Genomic DNA, 16,492 nt, shown 5'->3' with positions numbered 1-16,492 from the left:
TTATTAGATACTAATAATTGAGTAATAAAAAAATTTACTCAAATTTTAGCAATTAAATTAATAATTTTAAATTTTTAATGACAATATTAAAATTACAATTATAATTGAGTAACTAATGGTGTAATTTGTCCAAAAATTTAATAAGATAAAAAAATTAAATTAAAAAATTAAAAACTTGACAAAAAAATACATGTATTGGGAAAGGAGAGAGCAGACATTTCATAGCTCTGGGACATCCAATTTTTTATTTTTCTTTGTAAAATTTTGGGATAAGGAAAATAAGAAGTACGTTTCAAATGGATGGCATGGCTTTTGGCGTGAATGTATTATTTCCAAATAAAGGGGTAAAAGAATGCAAATTCTTTTCTTTTACCCAATGGGAATGTCAAGAAATCCTTCGATGACCCCGAGGCACATGAGCAAGTCCTTTTCCAAGAAAAAAAGAAAGAAAGGGAATTTACAACTCCCAAAGGGCTGAAAATTTTTCTTTTCAAACGATGGCACGGGAATTTGGGAATTGGGAGTTGGGTTGGGTTCATTTCGCGCCTACTTGCTGGCTTGCTGTTGCTGCTTGTTTTATAGCGTGTTTGGTGGTCTCCCTTTTGCTCTGCTTATCTCCTCAACCTGTTATTTAACAAACGGCTCTGCTTTCTTTGCTCTGCATATCCATCCATTAACAGTTTTAACACTCTTCTTTCTCTCTCAGTTTGATCTGCATTTCAAGGCCTTATCTTTCTTTCTTATGGATTTCTCTGCTACCATCGCCATGAAAGCTTCTTCTACTTGTTCACCTTTTTTTCTTTCTCTCGAACCCAAAATTCCAACCCAAGATCACTGCTTTTCAACTTCCATAAAACACCCAGAACCCATAAAAAGTTCTTTAAATCTCTCAAATGTGTCCAATCTTCGCCTCCTGGTTCTCTTCCTTCAAAGCCTACTTCTTTTGTCTGCTCTGCTGTCGCACTGTCTCCCTCACAGACTGCTCATCTTCCTCCACGTAAACTCTCCACCCTTGTATCCGAATTCCAAGCCCTTTTAGAGCCTCTCCATCGTGTAAAGCGTCTGCTTCACTATGCTTCTCTCCTCTCTCCTCCCTCCGCTTATTCTTGGACTGACTCGAACCGGGTCATGGGCTGCACGACCCGAGTTTGGCTCGATGCTCAGATGGACTCTGAAGGGAAGATGAGGTTTTGGGTTGACAGCGATTCCGAGATTATTAAAGGGTTCTGTGCATGTTTGGTTTCGGTTCTTGGAAGTGATGGGATTGAAAACAGAGGATTTGGCGGCGCTTAACGTGGGGCTGCTTGGTGGGGAAAGGTCTCGTGTGAACACGTGGCACAATGTTTTGTTTAGTATGCAGAAGCGAACCGGGGCCTTGGTTGCTCAAAAGGAAGAGAAGACACCATTTGATCCGTTTCCTTCATTTGTGGTCACATCCGAGGGTGTTCAGCCAAAAGGGATCTATGCCGAGGCTGAGGTTAGGTTTTTGCTGATTTTTTAACCCATTTTTTTTTTTAATTTTATTTCCCTTGTGGTATTAAGATCCTAAGTTTCAATTCTAGTTGAACAAGAACTTGACAGAAAGAAATCGTCTTCAAGACAAATTCTTAATAATATGGTTACGATACTCAAATTTAAAATTTTTGTGTATTATTTTTTAAAAAAATAATTATATAAATCAATTAATTTTATTTAACTCTCATGTTAGTTTGTATGTCATCAATTTGATCTTAAAATATACATTTGTAGTTTGTAAATATTTTTAATTATTCACTAAAAATTAATCTTTTTTTTTCTTTCCTTATCAGCTGTAAACCTTTTTGTGCACAATCTAGAAAATAAAGAAAATATGTGTTCATTAAGTCTTGCTGATTAAATATTTAAAATTATCTATCTTTTTCTTTGATAATATATAATCAATTACTTTCACAAATATTTATTCCTTTCAAATACAATAACATTATTTCAAACTCAAACCAAGATTTATAGAAACGTTAATAATTGAATTCGGAATTAAATTTATCAAAAATTAAAATCTTAATATTTATTTTTTTTATTTTTAATTATTAATTTTATAAAAACTAATAATTAAATAATTTATCTTTTTTATACATTATTAGGAGTTTTAAATTTTTGAATTATTGATATAATTTTTTGTATACTTGAAGTGATAAAATTTTTTTTAAAAAAATAAATTTTATTCGTTAATAAAATATAATTATTTAATTTATTGGTAATATAATAATAAATATAAAATTTTATTTATTCAATAAAAAGAAATCATATCCTATTAAAAAATCATCACGAAATAAACACACAATTAAAAAAGAATTGTAAATGTAAAAATTATAAAATTTACTAATTTATACAGGAGAAAATTTTTTTAGCATCAACCTGTCCAGATCGATCTCAAAAGTTAAAATGGACGGCAGCCAATGTTCTATGTAACAACTAAATGTCGGTGTTCCAACCAAATGTAACTAAAATTAGATTTATAAATCTAAAATACAATTTAAAATTTTAATTAAATTTATTTATTAATTTTAAAAAAAATAAAATTATGTCATATAATTTTTATATAAAATAAAATTAAAACATACAAATTATCAATATTTTTCGTGCACGATTCTCAAGTCTAACTAGAACTACAGAAGCCAACTCGTCTTTAACTTTTCCCACGTTTATTTTCATTATTTATTGGAAATCGGAAAAAGTAGGTCACATCCGCAAGAAAAACCTTCTCGAATCAGACTCCCATCCCATCTCTTTCCCATTTTCAGTAACAATCTGCATCAAAGTCATCTGTTGGAGGTTGCGTTTATCCACACAATTGAAACAAATAAAAAAAGGGTATGTCCGTCCTTCCTCCCGACATCCCCTTCCATTTTTTGTTGCATAATGTTGTTTGATTTTCTGTTGAAAGGCAAAATATATCATAGTTTTAATTTCCTGTTTTGTATGTTTTGGATGCTTAATCTCTCTTTGGTCCTCTCAAGAAAGGGAAGCTTTCGTGGTGAAGATGCCAGAGAGAGGGAGAGACAGAGAAAGAGAAATCTGTTGACTGTTGGATTGATTGCCACTATCTCTGTCTTGTATGGAGGATTTCCGGTTGGTTTTGATCTGGGTTTTTAAGGTTTCGTGTAACCTCAATGGGGTTTTTTAACTTCTTTCGATAACCTGGAAATTTACCCACCTACCCTTTTTTGTACTAAATTCACTCACCGGCACAATCACACAAAGGCAGAAGATTGTTACTCCTGTGAATCATAAGCTTTGTGCTTGGTTTATGCTTCAAGTCATGGGTGGCAAATTGGCCTAAAATGTTGGACTTGAGAAAGATTTAGAAATTTTCTCACTTTAAAGTTCTCATCAGTTTCTTAAGATTGACATAGTCGATGTTCAGTATCTTGATATGCAGTTATGCTTCTACATAAGCCTAGTTTAATTGAGTGCTTTGGCTGTAGTAAACCATTGTTACAGTGGCTGTATGATAGCTTTTTCCTCTTCTTTTTGACAATACTAGCGCCTTTTTTTTTTTTTTTGGTAATTGGTGAATATATATGCAATGGGGTTTCTGTTTCTCGGATGGCCAGGTGAGCAAAACTGCTTCATTTAAAAATGGTTGATGCGTTTGTTTCCTGTCTACATTGCTATAACTTTTAACTAATGGGCTGATGATGGCTGTAATTGGATGATGACTTTCTGCCTCGCTTGTTAGCTATCATGCATAATTCTTTTCTTTTGACTTTTGTTTTTAATTTTCTAAAGAATCCATTCCATTGCTAATTTCTTTCTCCATTCAGCCTTGCAAAATTTGTCATTGATATGGTGATTTGATAGGAATAAGGAGTAATCTCCACATGGGGTCAGCAAATGGATTAGCAAATGGGCAAGGCAGGCATCCGCTATTTTCCTTTGGTGTTATTTCTGATGTGCAGTATGCTGATATCCCTGATGGCCACTCATTCCTTGGGGTTCCTCGGTATTATCGACATAGTATGCTTGTTTTGCAAAGGGCAGTCAAGAGCTGGAACAACCACAATAATCTTAATTTTGCGATTGATTTTGGAGATATTGTTGATGGGCATTGTCCCAAGGATCAATCTCTAAATGCTGTGAAAAGGGCAGTCGGTGAGTTTGAAAATTTTAATGGTCATGTGTATCACATGATTGGAAACCATTGTCTTTACAATCTTCCTCGGGATAAGTTACTTCCTGTATTGAACATCCCAAATCTTGGTGGTGGCCACGCCTACTATGACTTTTCACCAACACCAGAATACAGATTTGTTGTACTGGATGGCTATGATATCAGTGCAATCGGGTGGCCTCATGACCATCCAAATACATTGGAGGCCTTGAAATTCCTGAGTGAAAAAAACCCAAATTCAGATAAAAACAGCCCAGAGGGACTGAAAGGCCTTGATAGAAGGTTCCTTATGTTTAATGGAGCTGTTGGAAAACAGCAAATGGAATGGTTAGATGGTGTACTTCAGGATGCAACAAATTCGAACCAGAAAGTGATTGTATGTTGTCATCTGCCTTTAGATCCTGGTGCATCAAGCCAAGAAGCACTTCTATGGAATTATGACCAAGTAATGGATGTGATTCACCGGTTCCGATGTGTGAAGGTTTGCCTAGCAGGACATGATCATGAAGGAGGACATTCAATCGATTCTCACGGAATTCATCACAGAGTGCTTGAAGCTGCCTTAGAATGTCCACCTGGTACTGATGCATTTGGGTATATAGATGTTTATGATGACATGTTATCACTTGTTGGCACAGATAGAATGAAAAGCACCAATATCAGCTTCCATCCTTAGACAAATTTTATAGAATATAAGTCCCGGGAACATCCTTCAATTCATTCATCAAAGATGCAGAGCGTATGTTGTCTCGAAAAAAATATATGTACGAGTGTATGTTATGTAATTTACATTGACAGACAAATGCTTGGACTTTCAAAGGGTTCAATGTTCTTCCAAATTGCTTGGATCAAGAATCATTGATTTTGGGCATATTTTCTTCAGCTGATAATACCTGGTTATGTTTAGTTTTAGACATACTAATATTGGCACTTGATTTCTGTTCGGATTGCTGATTTTTGTTATAAATATTATAACAATTTTAAATTATAAATATTATAAATAATTATAAAAAAATTATAAATATTAGAATTTAAATTTAAATTTATTTTATACTATTTTTTAATAATTTAATGATTAATTTTTTTAAAAAATAACTTGATGATTAAGAATTTATAGAATGATAGGCAACCTTGGTATCTTGAATCCGTTGATTTTCAATGTTTACTAAAATAAAATAAAAGCTCCAAATTTATGATACAATCTAATAATATTTACAATAAAGTCTTAGTGGAAGTTGAAATTAAATTTGTGGACCACCATCATCCACGTCATGATTTTTTGAAAAAAAAAAAAAAGAAATTTCAATGGCCTTTTTTTTTTCGCCAACGGGAAAGTATCCAAAATTTATTTCCTACAAAAATAAAAAGTAAATACTGGAAACGGGAAAATGGAAATGATTATTCATGTTTATTTTGGCGAGTCAATGACAGTTAGAGGAAAATTAAATCAATCCAAATTGATAAAAGTAAAAAATTTGAATTTGAATTTGAATTTGATTTAAAATTTATTATTTTAAATTTAATTTAAATTTTATCAAATTTTAATTTTTAAATTTAAAATCGATTAGAAATAAAATTTAAATTATTAAAATTTGTTTAACTATACTCATTTAATAAAAATAAATTTAATTTTCATTCTTTATTTCAAATTTAATTATATATTTAAATTCAAACTTAAACTTAACTTATTATATATATAATAATTTTATATAATAAAAATATTTAAAATTTAAAATTTTAATTTATTTTATAAATTATTCTAATCGGACAGTAGAAAGCTGAAAGTTAGATTAGATCGACAAAACAAGCTGTTCAAGCTTGACTGGATGGAGCCGAATCAAAATTTTATCGTAGCCGCACCCAAGTAGCTTGACGGATGTATCATTTACGCACCGTGTCACCGTACCATTAAACGCTTCTCTTTGACAAAACAACTCCCTCTCCAATCCCATCCCACCTCTCTTTCAAGATCTTTTTTCTTTGAAACTACATCTTGGGTTTTGTTTTGCTTTATTTTCCTATAAACAGTTTGGATTTTAATTATATAAACAAACAGAGAAATTAAAATTTTCTTAAAACTTTGATCTTTCTTTCTTTCATTTTTTTTTTTTCTGTTGAGGTGGTGCTTGAAAGGACAAGAATGGCGCAGGACACATCGTCCGAACAAGAACAAGATGATTCTGATGCTGAGTTCGTGGAGATCGATCCTACAGGTCGTTACGGTCGGGTTAGTTCTGTCACAGTTTCGCTCGCCTTTTGTTTTTTCTTTCTTTTTTTGGTTTGTAGTTTGATTTAAATAAAGTGGCCCATTTTAGAATAAAGTTTGTTCATTTAATATTTGATGTTCATTTGCATTTGGGATAATCTTAATTGATGTTACCTTTAATGGGTTATTTGGTTTTTGTCTTTTGCATTGCTTATTGCAGTACAAGGAGGTTTTAGGAAGAGGGGCTTTCAAAAAAGTGTATCTTTTTTTCTCTTTCTTTACTTGTTTTGGTTTATATTTTAATGTATTTGAGGCTTGATTTGTGAGTTGAGGCTGTTGTTGAATCTTTGATCAAGTTGTGGGAACTTAGATACAGAGCATTTGATGAACTGGAAGGTATAGAAGTAGCATGGAATCAGGTTAAGGTCACGGATCTATTGCGTAACTCTGAAGATATGGAGCGTCTTTATTCAGAAGTTCATTTGCTTAAAACTTTGAAGCACAAGAATATTATTAAGTTTTATAATTCATGGATCGATACCAAAAATGAAAATATCAACTTCATCACTGAGATTTTCACTTCAGGAACATTGCGACAGTAAGTTTTTGATATTCGGATGTGTGTTTTTTATGTGCTTAAAGTTTTGCATTTCATTTTGATTTTTTTGAGAATTTTATGTTTGATTGTGTAGGTATCGAAAGAAGCATAAGCATGTTGATTTAAGGGCATTGAAGAAATGGTCTAGGCAGATCTTGGAGGGTCTGCTGTATCTTCATAGTCACGAACCACCAGTGATTCACAGGGATCTGAAATGTGATAATATCTTTGTCAATGGCAACCAAGGTGAGGTAAAGATTGGGGATCTAGGGTTGGCTGCTATTCTTTGCCAGGCTCGTTTAGCGCATAGTGTTATTGGTAGGGATCATGTCCTCAATAACTGTCAATGCTACAAGATTTTGGAACCATCACAGATTTGAATACAAATAATAAAGCAATTGTTTATGTGATATAGGTACACCAGAGTTTATGGCACCAGAACTCTATGAGGAGGAATATAATGAGCTTGTAGATATTTATGCTTTTGGCATGTGTTTGCTGGAGTTAGTGACCTTTGAGTATCCTTATGTTGAATGTGCTAATGCAGCTCAAATATTCAAGAAAGTGACATCAGTAAGGCATTCATGATCTTTCCCATTTTTAAATGTTTATGGATTGGCTACTTCTTTATTCTGTGCCTTGCGTACCATCGTTTGTTGATTGATTATAATCCATGAGTACATTGTTTGTTCGAGAAATTTGGCATAATGCAATAACAGGTACCTAGAAATTGTTGATTCCCTTAGAATGGTTTGTCATGTTCTGAACAGAAGATCAGCCTTATTTACCTAAGCAAAGGAATTAAAACCTAGACCTCGCTTGTTCTTATTCACTAAATGAGGCATGCCTTGAGATGGCCTTGTTTGTTAACTTGTAACTTTCAGGTCTTGATTGAAAGCCTAAATAATTTTTATGTATCCTTTTTACTCTCTATGAATTTCCCTTTACCAAGAACGTTTAGATGTTATAAAGAAACAAGACATTTGGCTACATTCCATAGAAAAAAAGGAAAAAATTTGGCTATGTTTCTTGAACTGATCCATGAATTAGAATTTTCTTTTCACTGGTCATGTCATTTTCTGAAGCAATTTCAAGTTTCTTTCCTCATTAAGGTGAGAGGTTGTTGTCCTTCTTAGCTGCAGTAATTTTTTTGCACTTCACTTTTCAGTGGTCAAGTCAACCTTGGTTTATTGAGAATACAAGCAATCCAAGCTAAGTTTTAGTAACTCAGAGTTAAGGCAGTGTATTGTGATGCCGTTGATTGTGTTTAGAGGATAATCCGCATAGATAAAAGTTTGGAATTTGTTCACTTAAAATTAATCAACGTCCATGATCTTTTACTTTTTCTCTATGACCTGAACCAGCTGAACTGGCCTTCGGAATTTTATCTCCTTCCACTCTTCAATCCCTTGATTTACTCAGTGTATGTTTTCCTTCTTTATTGCTGAGCCACTTTAGCCCACACGTATTTAATGGAATTGTCTTGTCTATAGAAGTTAAATCTTTGCACATGTTGACTTTGCTACAGTATCCAAATATTATAATCCTGTTTGGTTAGTGAAACCCCAAGAATTAAGGTAGTAGATATTTAACTGAATTGGATGGGCTTAAGTTGGTGATGTATGTGCTTTATCTCAAAATTATACATAGGGTCTACACTAGATAGAATGTTCTTTTTGCCTTATGCTAGCTTTTGCTAGTTTTCCATTTGATGAGGTTTATTGAAAGGATGATGAGTACTGATGAGCCTGGTTAACCAGGAAAGATGCAGACCTGGGGCGTCCTTAGACTAAAATACATACCCTGCTTCACTGTGGGCAATAACTAAATTGATGATAAATAAATTTCTGACCCGCCGATCTGTCATTATCAACTTGTATGGTTCAGTTTTCTGAGTTTTGTATCAAATCAAATTTGGTTATCAAAATTTGTGGTAGAATCAATGTCTTGGAATGGGCATAGTTGCTTGGTGCTTGAAATATTAGGTAATGTAGCTGTTTCCATGTATTAAATACATTTGTGGATAATGCAACACAATGCTTCTTGATTCTCTTGGTTCTTTCCTTCCTTGAGCAGGGAATAAAGCCAGCATCATTGGCAAAAGTGACTGATCCTGGAGTCAAGTTATTTATTGAAAAATGTATTGCTAAAGTCTCTGAACGGTTGTCTGCTAAGGAACTTTTAGGGGATCGATTTCTCCAACCTAATGAGGAAAATGACAGCGTAGGTCGTTCTTTACAGCCTAAAGCCCATATTTCAGGTAAAATTGCGGAGCTTTTTTGGAGCTCGAAGGCTTTTGAGTATTTTGGCCCTAACATTTTCACATGATATATGCAGATAGCAGTTCTGATCAGACTAATTTCAGGGGGAGGACCAAGGATCTTCAATCTGAGACGAGTGTGGATGTCAAAGTGCAAGGTCACAGGAAAGACCTTAACACAATTTTTCTGAAACTAAGGATAGAAGATTCCACAGGTCTTTCTCTTCTCCTCTCTCGCACACACTCATATGTTTATACCTTTGTCTGCTTTTTCTTGGCAGTTCTTTCTCCTTTCACTCCAGGGGAATAATTCATTCATTGGCATTCATAATCGTTTTTCTTATTGAAAACTGAAAGCCCTCCACATTTTCCTAGGTCATATTCACAACATCCACTTCCCATTTGATGTTGAAGCAGATACAGCAACTGCTGTTGCTAGTGAAATGGTTGAGGAGTTGGACTTAACAGATCAAGATGTTCCTACAATTGGTGAAATGATTGAAACTGAAATCCGGTCCCATATTCCTGATTGGGTTCCAATAGAAACTCCTATTGATAGTTTTGGAGAAATTGCAAATTCTGGTAACTATATCTCTGAAAATAAGGGTGATCGATCTTCACTGGCTTATGACCCAGTCTCATCTCCTGGTAGTCTTTCACTGGAGATTTTGCCATCAGGTCGAAGGTACTGGTCTGACTCACCCAAGGCAGCTGGTGGAAACTCTCCAGCTTGGGTTGGCATTTCAAACTTGGCTTTCCATGTGGATTTTGTAAGGTCTGCAGATAGCTTGGCTGAACATGTTGAACAAGCAAATGATAGATATGATAGTGGAGGTAAAATAAACAGTGGTACTTCACTTGAACTATTGGAGAATGAGTTCACACGTCACAATGGCAGAGATGATGACGGCAAGGTGAAAGATGGAAGCAGACCTGGTGACATGGACATAAAATTGAGTGCATCTGGGAAAAATCTGCATGACGGTAATGGAACACGTCCATCAGGAGAGAACTGTAAGCTATTAAAGGATACTGAATCAGGAGTGATGGTAATAACCAAGAGACTCGAGTCTCTGTTGGTAAAGCAGCAAATGGAGCTGGATGAAATAAAGAAGAAGCACGGATTAGCCATATCAAACCTTCTGGAGGAACTTTCTCCAGAAATCCGTGAAAAGGTTTTAGATACATGTAAGATGAAGATTCCAAAACGTACTATTCAAAATGAGACAAACCGCTAAATGTGCATCTGACATACCTAAGCTTCTACATGGAATTTGAATTCACTTTTAGTCTCACCATCGTGCAGTTTGATAATAGTCCAGCTATGTTCATACTCAAATATCTAATTTCACTGAAAAGATAACCTTGTACAGCCTAGAAGGGATGGTGATCATACAAATAGATACTCCAGTAAAGCTTAAAAGAGCTTTCTTTTTGTTGGTAAAGTTGGACAGTCTATCTTGGTAGCCGATAAATCTGCAGGAATGTCTGATGTAGCTATCCAGCAGGCTGAAAGGCAACCCATGTAAGGCTGAAAGGAAAAGATTCAACAGAAACCTTGGTTTCCACAAATTGCCTGGTACTATTGAGGTGAGGCATTCTTCCTGCAAGTCATGTGCCTATGTGATATAATTTTGCATATGCCTGAGTTTTGCCTTTTTCTAAAATCTGTTTTGGTTTCATATTTCTTTCAAAAACTTCCTAGGAAGCATATACTTGTACATATGATTCTATCATATTTCTCGAATGTCTGGTTGTTTCAAATTACCTTCTGTACAAGACCAATGCCTTGCATTGCCATTTTTCTTTTTTCTTTTTTTTTTGGAAATATGGCTTGTGTAACCCCAAAAGTTTTTTTTGGAAATGTGGTTTTGCATAAACGTAGGGCTGTTATGAATTATTATGATTTAGTATCTATGTATGTCTCAGAATTATTATTTTTTGCATATAATCTATTGGAATAATGAATACTCGCATAGACATATATATATATATATACACACATATACATATACATGTACATGTACACGTACACGTACACGTTTGCTACGACCACCGGAATGAAAACCATCATATAATACTTAATTGAGCTTTAACTTAGATAACATGGTGTGAGGATTCATGAGCGCAATGTGTCCACAAATGACGTGTAATATGGTTTTCGAAGATTGTCAAGTTTTTCCTCGAGTGATGTGGTATGGTTTTTTGAGAGTGAGTTTGAAAATTTATGCGCATAATAGAAGTAAAAGTTAAAATAGATTAAAAAAACTACCAATGAGCTTCTATTTGTAACCGGTAAAAAAATTCGTAATTGATGGGTTTCAATTTGACCCGATCTCTTAGGATCGATTTTTTTTTTTAAATCGGGTGTCGAGTCGAGTTGAATGACATGAAAAAAAAATCTAGATTGAGTTTTAGGTAAATTCGATTTTATTCGATCCGATATATCTATATATATATAAATAATTTTTTTAATTATTTATTTTATTTTATAATTATTTATATATTTTTATATATATTTAATTTTATATTTATATTAAAAATAAATTTTATTAATTTTAGGTCGGATCATGTCGATATAATTTTATATAATATCTTATCACGTCGGGTTCGGATATAAAAAATAATAAAAAAATTATTGGGTCGGATTTGAGTTTACATATGCAAAATTAAGTCGGATTCGAAGCGGAGTAAAAATCTATTCCGATTTAATCCGTTGTCATCCATATTTATAACAAAAAAAAAAAAAAAAAGTTTAATTGATGCATATGAGATTTAACGGTGGTGGTTAAGATTTTTACCCAAACCAATTGTTAATATTAACTTATGATTGAATTAAAGAGGCCAAGATATCGTTGTTGGCGGGGGTCAATTGCAAGAGTTGGAGTGAGGTTCATAATACCCAATTATTTTTCTGTATTTGTATAAAGAAATTATTTTCAAAACTCGAATCCGTGACCTTCCAATCACAAAGAAGCAACCTTACCATTATTTAAAGACTATATATGTATAAGAGAAATTATTTTGATGTTCAATTGTTAGTGTTCACTCCATTGTGACTAAACATATAAAACCTTAACTAATAAATATATTTCATCTTCCTTTTATATATTATACAAAAATAAGACTCAACATTACTTCAAAAAAGAAAAAGAATATGTCTAATAACATTAACTAATATGGGTCTGTTCCCCAATTCCCAATCTATCATTCTTGAATGCTTAGATGGTTTTGAATGGAGCTTAACCTTGGCGAGGGCCTAGGATTCACCACGGTTGACTCCACTTTTCCAATATATATTTCAAGAATTTTCTTGCAAAGCAAAACTTGGCATGCTTTGAGATTTCGAGAAGGGTTGCTCTTTTGGGAGCACAGAACAATGGAAATTGTAAGCTGTGTTTGGGGGAGTTATTGTCTATTGTAGATTCATTTCAGGCTCCAGGGCATGAGGGGTGGTGGTTTATGCTGTCAGAAGTCAGCAATAGTAGTCTGCTTTTTTGGTTTTGAACTCATGAACTTAATTGAAATGGAGTTATACGATAGCAACCAAATTTTCCAATTCAACAGTTCGATTTATGATTTATCATTTATAAACGTTGATCAAAGATGATAACGAATCTGAGTGTAAAAATTTTTTATTTATTTTAAATTTAATTTGATTTTATAAATTTAATATTTAAATTCAATTTGATTTGATATTAAAATATTATTTTTATATTTAAATTCAATTTGATTCATATATATTTAATTAAAATTAATTTAATCTGATTTAAAATTAATAAATTATTATTTTTTAAATATAAAATATTATTTAATATTATTTTTAATATAAAAAACTTTTAAATATAAATATAAAATTAAATAAATAATAAATAATATATATATATACTAGGTCCGGATATAATTTGATTTTAAAAAATTATATAATATATATATATATATATATATCCATAAAACTAGACATCAAAAAAATTTTTTAAACATCCAACTTAACTTCTTTGAATCCCAATTTAAAAAAAATAATAAAAAACTGACCTTATAAGATAAGGTCAAAGCAAAATATGAAGCATACGGATTGCAAGACCAACCCTACTGTTGATGCGTAAAAGGTTAAATATAATGTGCGTGGATTGGTTGCTGTTAAAGTTACTCTATGTTATTGCAAACCGTGCACCATTATGGATGAGCTGCCTCTACTCCAATGAGACTTGATATGGTTAGAAAGCCGAAAAAGACGAAGGCCGTAGTTCTAGTTCTAGTTCTAGTCCTAGAGATATGCTTTTGTCTAGGCAGACAGGTAATGACTGCATGCATGCATGCTAGAATGGTCCCCCTACCACTACAAAATATACAGCATTAACCCTATACATAGCTCTAAACGGCAAACCCATCAAATAATTCTAAATCTTTTTAAACTGCATTTAATTTTTCTTTAATAAACAGCTTCATTAGCCTTAAAAGCAGAAGGCTGGAGGCAGAGTGACAAAAAGCCTGGCTAGCTACATATATAGCAGTATGGGGAGGAGAGAGAGGCAAAAGGTCACTAGTGATTTGAAGGCTTTCTTCTTCACTTTCTTTTTCACTTAAAGGCTGATACTATTGTTATTTGATTTAATTTTGGGCTCCAATATCTGTGTTTTAATCTACTTTGGCCTGCAAACTGCAGCTAAAGCTTTGTTGTCCTTGCCCTTTCTTTTGGCTACCATTTTTGCTTTCAGTTGGATGAGTTTCCTTTCCTTTATATTGTACGAGGTTTCTCTGAAAACCTGACAATCTAACATTTTGTAATCCTTTTTCATATTGTTAAGTTGCATTGCTTTCTTTATCCGGTTGGTATAAACCTTTTCTTATATATAGGAACAGGAGGCCATGAAGATTAATCCCATTGTCACAAACAAGAAATTGCTTTTTCCCTTTTTCATGGTTGTGTTGTTTGTTCAGTGCAAATCCCAAGATGATCAGGATCAGTTCCTTTCTATAGCACCAATGGTGAAGAAAGAGCAAGAGGCCCTATATTCTGCTATTCAAGGATTTGTGGGGAAGTGGTGGAATGGCTCGGATCTCTACCCAGACCCTTGCGGATGGACACCTATACAGGTTTCAGTAAATCCCTTCATCAGAATATATACATGTTACACTCATCATTTAACATATAAAGGTCATGAACATCAATTCTGATAAGTATTTAGCTAATTTTGTCCAATTTGAGTGAGAAAAAATTGGCAGAAATTAATTGATTCAAAGGAATTGTGGGGTATTCAAGTTTTTCTTGGTAATCAAGTCTTGCAGGCAAGCAAATAAGAACCATATGCAACCAACTACTTAGTACCTGTTTGGCTCAACTTTTTTGGTTCCTATTAGTGTATATTTCAAGTATCTTAGATCCCATTTTTCCTCAATATTGTTATTTTAATACAAGATTTTGTATTTCAACAATCAAGTGCAGGGAGTTTATTGTGATCTCTTTGATGGCTTTTGGCATGTCACTGTTTTGAACATTGGTCTAGTTTTTGACAACTCTCTCCAGTGTAGCCAGAATGCAGAGTTCACACATCACCTCTTTGAGCTTACTCACCTAAGATCACTCTCATTCTTCAATTGCTTTTTCTCACCTAGACATAACCCCATTAGGATTCCCTCTTCAAACTGGGAAAGACTCTCAAACAGCTTAGAATCCTTGGAGTTTCGATCAAATCACGGTCTCATTGGTACAATTCCAACCTCTATTGGCTGCCTGAAAGAGCTCCAATCACTAGTGCTACTAGAAAATGGATTAAGAGGAGAGTTGCCTATAGAACTGGGCAGCTTGGTGAATTTGAGGCAACTTGTACTTGCTGGGAACCAGTTCACTGGTCAGATTCCACCAAGTTTAGGAGGGTTAACTGAGCTACTAATAATGGACTTAAGCAGAAACAATCTATCAGGGTCATTGTCGTTGGCTTTTTGGGGTAATTTCACTTCACTCCTAAAACTGGACTTAAGCTGCAATAAGTTACAGGGAAAGCTACCTAAAGAAATTGGAAGCCTAAAGAATGTCAGTCTATTGGACTTTGGCAGAAACAATTTTTCAGGTGGATTGGTTCAGTCATTTCAAGAAATGGTTTCCTTAAAAGAAATGGTGCTATCAGACAACCCTCTCGGCGGTAACCTCATGGGAGTTCAATGGGGAAACTTGCAGACTTTGGAAATTTTGGATCTTTCCAATGTGGGTTTGACAGGTATAATACCAGGGTCGATGACAGAAATGAAAAGGTTAAGATATTTGGGACTTAATGATAACAATCTGTCAGGAAATCTGTGTCCAAAGCTTGAAACTCTACCCAGCCTTGGTGCTCTTTACATTAATGGAAACAATCTGACAGGGAAGCTTGAGTTCTCAGAAGGGTTTTATAAGAAAATGGGGAGACGGTTCAGGGCTTGGAACAATTCAAAGCTTTGCTATCAGGCTGAAATGATCTCATCATCAAGCCATGTTCCTAATGGGGTTCAAGCTTGTTAACAAGAAAGTCCATACTACATTGAAAGGAAGCAAGAAGCAATGCTATTCCCATTATTATGATGTTTTTTCATGTATTTAAGCTCAAGACGAGTACTTAATGGGTTTTCGAGGGTTTTTATCTTTATTAATTCTTAAAGCAGTAAGGAAGTCCTTTCAAGCAATAATCTATATATTGAACATGCCAGTTATATGCAAACCTGAGAATTATTGAGGAAAAAAAAAATCAAACTTTCTTTTTTGTTTTTGATAATTATCTCACCAGTATAGGAAAATCAGGAAATTTTGGATCTCATTGTCGATTTTGAGCAAAACCTCGAAGCTCTTTTTCAGTTTCTACCAATTCATAATGGTCAAATTCTAACTTTAATTTCAAAAGATTTAATTTAGCTTATTTATAACAATTATAACATTTAATAAGTAAATTAAGATTCAAATTTCAAAACAAATTTTTTTATATAAAAAAATCTGGCCAACAATTTTTCATAGATATTCCTAACAAACATGTTCAAGGGGAAAAAAGCATAAAATTTGGAGACATTTTGAAACGTTTTCAATGCTACACTAGATCATTTTACCTGATTACTGAAAAATGGTTAATCATACTTACCAAGTCAAAGATTTTACTGGACCTCAACTCCACGGTTACAACCAACAATCCACTATCTCTCCCACTTCTCTGTCTCCAATTTTTTCTGACTCGGATAACTAACTTCAAAATTTTCACTTCCATTTAAGCCTACCCCAAGTACCCTCCCTCATGATTTCTGATCCTACCCACA

General features: G+C 33.7%; 2 protein-coding genes and 1 pseudogene across 8 annotated transcripts; all 3 read left to right on the top strand.

Moving 5' to 3' along the window:
* Nucleotides 1-464: 464 nt before the first annotated feature.
* LOC111284677 (manganese-dependent ADP-ribose/CDP-alcohol diphosphatase-like protein) lies at nt 465-5,021 on the top strand. Of its 6 annotated transcripts, none has more exons than XM_089746680.1 (3): nt 2,656-2,850; nt 2,997-3,108; nt 3,841-5,021. In XM_089746680.1, exon 3 carries the CDS (start codon nt 3,861-3,863, stop codon nt 4,824-4,826), a length of 966 nt encoding a protein of 321 aa, XP_089602806.1. In that variant the 5' UTR covers nt 2,656-2,850; nt 2,997-3,108; nt 3,841-3,860; the 3' UTR covers nt 4,827-5,021. The 6 variants fall into 6 exon arrangements, with proteins under 6 accessions (XP_089602807.1, XP_089602806.1, XP_022729276.2 ...); XM_022873541.2 differs by having other exon boundaries at nt 2,997-3,322; XM_089746681.1 differs by lacking the exons at nt 2,656-2,850; nt 2,997-3,108 and adding an exon at nt 465-1,477.
* A 1,039-nt stretch (nt 5,022-6,060) lies between these two features.
* On the top strand, nt 6,061-11,129 carry LOC111284670 (putative serine/threonine-protein kinase WNK3; annotated as a pseudogene). Its single transcript, XR_016329360.1, has 7 exons — nt 6,061-6,377; nt 6,577-6,614; nt 6,727-6,954; nt 7,049-7,272; nt 7,370-7,527; nt 9,031-9,429; nt 9,590-11,129. The product of XR_016329360.1 is annotated as a putative serine/threonine-protein kinase WNK3 (transcript).
* Nucleotides 11,130-13,651: 2,522 nt separating this feature from the next.
* LOC149514139 (piriformospora indica-insensitive protein 2-like) lies at nt 13,652-15,909 on the top strand. Its single transcript, XM_089746679.1, has 3 exons — nt 13,652-13,959; nt 14,072-14,311; nt 14,661-15,909. Exons 2-3 carry the CDS (start codon nt 14,084-14,086, stop codon nt 15,711-15,713), a joined length of 1,281 nt encoding a protein of 426 aa, XP_089602805.1. The 5' UTR covers nt 13,652-13,959; nt 14,072-14,083; the 3' UTR covers nt 15,714-15,909.
* The last annotated feature ends 583 nt before the right edge of the window (nt 15,910-16,492 follow it).

Source organism: Durio zibethinus, chromosome 17, assembly GCF_047325235.1.
Source record: "Durio zibethinus cultivar Kanyao isolate XHJ-2024 chromosome 17, ASM4732523v1, whole genome shotgun sequence".
Lineage (NCBI taxonomy): Eukaryota > Viridiplantae > Streptophyta > Magnoliopsida > Malvales > Malvaceae > Durio > Durio zibethinus.
The sequence above is the reverse complement of the archived record's forward strand: the minus strand, read 5'-3'. Positions and strand labels throughout refer to the sequence as shown.

What these genes read in the sequence shown, in the direction of transcription:
- LOC111284677 (XM_022873515.2), top strand. Translation starts at nt 3,566, where the DNA reads ATGGGGTTTCTGTTTCTCGGATGGCCAG. An exon ending in TCTGTTTCTCGGATGGCCAG is followed by an intron (nt 3,594 to 3,840) that starts GTGAGCAAAACT and finishes GTGATTTGATAG; the next exon opens with GAATAAGGAGTAATCTCCAC.
- LOC149514139 (XM_089746679.1), top strand. Translation starts at nt 14,084, where the DNA reads ATGAAGATTAATCCCATTGTCACAAACAAGAAATTGCTTTTTCCCTTT. An exon ending in GCGGATGGACACCTATACAG is followed by an intron (nt 14,312 to 14,660) that starts GTTTCAGTAAAT and finishes AATCAAGTGCAG; the next exon opens with GGAGTTTATTGTGATCTCTT.